The 5,191-nt window shown below is 31.3% G+C and overlaps 1 protein-coding gene across 1 annotated transcript; it reads left to right on the top strand.

Moving 5' to 3' along the window:
* Nucleotides 1–1,066: 1,066 nt before the first annotated feature.
* On the top strand, nucleotides 1,067–4,445 carry LOC110626242. Its single transcript, XM_021772039.2, has 3 exons — nucleotides 1,067–1,641; nucleotides 3,172–3,742; nucleotides 3,893–4,445. The coding sequence occupies exons 1-3, from the start codon at nucleotides 1,207–1,209 to the stop codon at nucleotides 4,201–4,203; spliced, it is 1,317 nt and encodes a 438-aa protein (XP_021627731.1). The 5' UTR covers nucleotides 1,067–1,206; the 3' UTR covers nucleotides 4,204–4,445.
* Nucleotides 4,446–5,191: the final 746 nt, after the last annotated feature.

The following is a 5,191-nucleotide window of genomic DNA, read 5'->3' as shown; positions in this document are numbered from 1 at the left end:
CTAAAATGTAAACATCACACGGTAAGAACTTTCTAGAAAAAGAGAAACAGAGCCATCAATCCTTCAAAACAGCATGTGCAAAAAAAGAACTCTTATTATTGATTCATAGAGAACTAAAAAAATAAATAAAGAAAATAAAATCAAAATCCTGCTCATCACGGATGTTAATGAGAGAAAACAAAATTAAAACAAAACTCAAAGAATAAAAAAGAAAAATAAAACTAAAATTAAAAAAAATAGCTAACAAAAAAAAAATGAAAAAACTCTATTGGCAAAAGCATCGGTCCCTCTTCCTTTATCTCTTCTCCCCGTTCTCTCTTCTCTTTCTTCTCTTTCTTCTCTTTCTTCTCCTTTCCTTATTTACTTGAAACAGTTAAAGTATTACACATATTGAGAACGAGGAGGATTATATAATTTGTTTATTATAAACAGTTTTATTTTGTGTGGACTAATTGAATATTATTGGGGCAAATATATATAACTTTTTCCTTTGTACTTTATGGGAGATATTGAAAGACGGCAGCTTTGTAGATATAGCCATTAAAAAATGAATTTAAGTATATATATATTTTTTAAATCAAAATTAAAAATTGAAAGAGGCAAATATGAAATTTTTTCATATTTATTGAGATGTATTTACTACAATTTAGATATATTTATTATCAAATTAAATTAATAAGTTTATGAATTTAAATATATTAAAATATTTAATTTTTTATTTATTTTCTATAATTTAATAATGATAAATAAATAATATTAATTTTAATTTTGAAACAATTAATTGATCCAATTTAAATGCAGAAAAATGAGAAAAAATTTCAAAATTTTATAAAAATTAAAAAAATAAAATGCTAAATAAAATGAAGTCACATTCCTCCTAAATTATTTTTAATATAAATATATGGATATAGGTATAGATTTTTTTTAAAAAAAAAAATTGGTAATATGTTTATTTTAATATTTCAATAAATGCCTCGAAGGTTTCCTAGCAGAAAAGGAATTACACATACGAAGGACACGTATCAAACATCAAACAGTACCGACTTTCTTTGCTATACATGACCATTTCACCGGCATTTACGTCAAGCCGAAGGAGCATATAGCCGCCGAAAGAGATAACTAGCCAAAGAACAAGGCCGAGATTCACAAGTCTCCCTGCATAGCTGATCCCTTCGCCCGATAATTTCTATTGAAAGCAGGCCTACCATGGCTCAAAACCACCTAGCTATCATCGACTATCCCTACAAATCCAAGCCTTCCACTCTCTTGAACTCTCTTTTCATGTCGACGGTGAACACGGCCGGGAAAACTCTCGTCTCTGTTGCGTCAAACTTGAAGATGGAGCAATCGGAGAAGTGGAGACCCAGTGATCATTTGAGGTTTATGATGATGTTAATGACTTGGGTCACCGTCTGGTTTTTTAGGGTTTTGATGGATTACTTCCCTAGCGTTATGAGCTTCTCCCCAAACTATCGTCTTCTTCTTGGACGCCTCTCGTCCGTTGGATCATCCACTTTAGCACTTCCAGCTCCATCTTCATCGTCAACAGCATTATCAACTTCTGCTGCTTCCTTGGATTTGGTTCTGAAAGATGATTTTGATGGACCTTCTGTTCAGGGCCTTAGTAGGGCGCTCACTCATGTAAGCTCTCTCAGTTTGCTTTTAATTGATTTTTTTTTTTTTTCAATTGACATCAAGTATTGCATGGGAAAAAAAAATTATCATGAATTAGATATGAAAATATAATACTGTGTAAAAGATTTATTGAAATTCAATTGATTGAGAAATTAAAGTTAAAAATAATAGAAAAATGTATAAATTTTATTTTTTATATGGGAATTTTATTTACAGTGTTTATTAGAAAATAAATTATAAATAAAATTAACCAATAGTTTAGCTAGTTTTTCATGTTTTACTTCATTAAGTATTTAAAAATATAAAAGACGAAAGGTGGTTTTTTTAACATATTGTAATTTTTTTTATAATAAAGTTGTTTATTTTGTTAATATATCAAAAGCTTTCTGAAAGCTTTTGTATTAAAGGAGCTGAGCCATTGGTGGAGTTTCTCTATTTATAGTGTCCAGTGGAGTTGCTTTTATTTGGCTTAGTGATAAGGCTAATATGGGCACCGCCTCCGTACTTTGGGAGGAGTTGGAGATAAGAAGATAACAATGAATGAGGCACCTGTTGGCACGGAGCTGTGTAATAATAATTTTTTTAAAAAATATTAATTGAAGTCAATTGTCTATTTTAGTTGGGGAAATTTTTTTTCTATTTTATTATTTTAAAATTAAAAATAAAATTTATTTTTAAGTAATTTTTATAAATGTTCTTAAAAAAATGTAATTTTAAAAATTGTAATATTTGGAAAAAAAAAAAAAAGGCAGCTGGACTAGCAGCCTTAACACGCTGTTAACATGCAAATAAGTTCAGAATATTTGGTGAGCTTTTAGTGGGTTGGTTTTAAAATTAAATTGAATGGAGTAAATTAAAAATTAAAATTTTAGTATTTATTAAAATTGAATCGAATTAATTTTAATTAGAAATTAAATTGAATTAAATCAGTTTGATTCAATTCGATTCGATTTGATTTTATTAGTTTAAATTTTTAATAATTTTTTTATTTTTTACATTTTATTTTATTTTAAAATTTAATTAAAATATTTTAATTTTAATATAATTTAATTTATCTGTATTATAAAAAATAATATATCATTATTACTAATAAGTTCGATTCGATTTTTTTAATTTTTTTAAATTAAAATTAAATCGAATCGAAATAATAAAAAATTTTAAAATTAAAAATTAAATTAAAATAAATAAAAAATTAAATTAAATTTTAAATTAATTTAATTTGATGGATACCATTCCGACTTAACAAACATGTAAATGCATCTAAAATTTCTTTGACTAAATTAATTATTTAGCTTTTATTTTGTAACAGAATATAATTTAATTATAAAATAAATAAACAAGTAAATATTTTATTAAAAACTGATAAAAATAATTTTAAAATTCAATAAAATTAGTGTAATAATTAGATTAAATTCATAAAAAAATACTTGGTGAAACTTTAAAATTAAATGGAAGTAGCTTTGGAATTGTAAAAATCTTGATTTGGAAAAAAAAAAAAAAAAAATCCTTATGTTTCATTTTGTTTTTATGCCACAGATCCTTGGATTGCTGAACCAGATACCAGCCACTTCAAGAAAATACCAATTTGCAATGGCAATGGCTGACCAGATCATGGAAGGGAACGCCAGAGATGGCCGCGTGGAACTCCTGGAAGTCAATCAGCAGGCTCTGTCTTCAGCATTCGCGTGTACGTTAAGCCTTCTGCACCGATCCCTCAAACACCCTCATGGGTCAGCTGATTCAGGCGATTGGTTATCACGCGTCCTAAGGGCAATGCCAATGGGGTCCTACGTATCACCGTACGTGAAGGGGTTGAATTCCTGCATAACAAGTGTCACACAGACGCTGCGTAGAGGTGCGTTGTCGGTGCTATTAGACAAGTGGCGAGAATTCATCGGAGAAGGCAGCGGCCGCGTCGTCGTTTATGAGGGAGCTGACGATGTAGTAGCGGAGAAATTGGCACAGGAACTGTTTTGGATAACCAATAAAATAAGGGCATATGGGGCAGTGGACGAAGCTATGGTGCAATGGAGTTATGCGTCTGCTCTCGCTTCACTTGCTTTCTCCGCTAATCCCAGGGTCCAAGGCTACATTGTTAAGATCTCAGGTCTGTACTCTCTCAGCAAAATTTCAATTATTATAGGGATATTTTCAATGCTCTTAGATTTTGAGTTCGAGTCTTAATTATAACTAAAATTGAAAACGAAACATATTGTTGAGAAGAATGATATTAGGTCTTGGGTTTTGCGAAATGCAGCTATATTAATCGGAGATCTCTCATGCAACAATGTAGAAGTATCAGAGCAAGTGAAGTTCAGATTGTTAGTGCTGTGGATTCCACTGTTTTGCTATGCAAACAATGGATTATCCTATCCTTTCTTGAGCAGCTTTGAAAAGGTAGAAGTAGAGAGAGCATTAAATGAAGTCATTTCTACCTTACCTGCAATGGATCAAGAAGTAATCCTCGTAAATTGGCTGCAAGACTTCACTTTGTGTGCCTCTGATTGGCCAAATCTCCAAGTTTCTTATGATCGGTGGTGCAGATGTACTCGTGAGCTTGCCCAATGAATCTTTACGAGTTTGTTCTTTGATGGATAACAAGCATCTATTTATGGTTTTGGTTTTTAGGACAGTATCCACATGTTATGTATGCACAATTACATTTTCTGTATCCATAATTACATTTTCCATTCTGCGAGTTTCCAAAGAGATGGAAAAAGCTTGTGTTGCAACTCAATCACCGTAAAAGTTGATCTCGTGATTTACATGTAAAAATAGGGACGGATTTAAGGGGCTAGTTAAATTTTAATTTCTTAGTATTAATAAATATTTTAGCTTTTAAGGCTAAATTTTGTGTTAGCTCTTCCTAAGTGTAAGTGATATGTCTGTCACTATGTGTAAGTCAGTCCAGATTGATCTCCCACTGCATGGAAATGAGACACTTAGCTGAAGAAGTTTAATTGGCAAAGAGGAATAGTTGTAGATCATCTCCTGTGTGCAACTCGTTATCATTGGAGTACCAATTATTCAAGGATAGGGTTTTACCAGCACTTGACTTCATCTTCATTTTGTACAAACTTCTTGATTACTTCCTCCAAAAGGTACTCGGTACTTTCTGCATATGCCATTAATCGTCGCCTCTTCTCTGTGACTCTTTTATAATTGGCATAACCATCAACTCGTAAAGCACAATGGCATAAGTCCTTAAGAGTTCATTTCTCTCTCTCTTCATGGAATTCCTTCAAATTCTTTTATGGACATTCTTTGAGTGTTGTTTCCCATCAACATGATCCAAATTTCAAAGTCTAGATGGAGCCAAAGTTACTTCTTAGTATCTTGCTTTGACATTGCTATTGTAAACATCAATTGGCTTGTTGTTTGCCCACGCAATCCTCATGATACTTCCATTCCACAACAACATCAATTGGTGTAAATTAGATGAAGGAAAGTAGAGATTAGAGATAGAGTGAATCCAATCCCTAACCATGGAGTAAGGCAAAAAAGCATGATTTTGTTGCCGACTGTTTCCAATTTCTTTGGATTTTTGGTTTATGAA

Source organism: Manihot esculenta, chromosome 11 (assembly GCF_001659605.2).
Source record: "Manihot esculenta cultivar AM560-2 chromosome 11, M.esculenta_v8, whole genome shotgun sequence".
NCBI classification, from domain to species: domain Eukaryota; kingdom Viridiplantae; phylum Streptophyta; class Magnoliopsida; order Malpighiales; family Euphorbiaceae; genus Manihot; species Manihot esculenta.
The sequence above is the reverse complement of the archived record's forward strand: the minus strand, read 5'-3'. Positions and strand labels throughout refer to the sequence as shown.

Bases quoted from the DNA above. Each gene is read 5' to 3' on its own strand.
- LOC110626242 (XM_021772039.2), top strand. From the start codon at position 1,207: ATGGCTCAAAACCACCTAGCTATCATCGACTATCCCTACAAATCCAAG. The intron at 1,642-3,171 runs GTAAGCTCTCTC...TTTATGCCACAG, and splicing joins TTAGTAGGGCGCTCACTCAT to ATCCTTGGATTGCTGAACCA. The intron at 3,743-3,892 runs GTCTGTACTCTC...TGCGAAATGCAG, and splicing joins CTACATTGTTAAGATCTCAG to CTATATTAATCGGAGATCTC.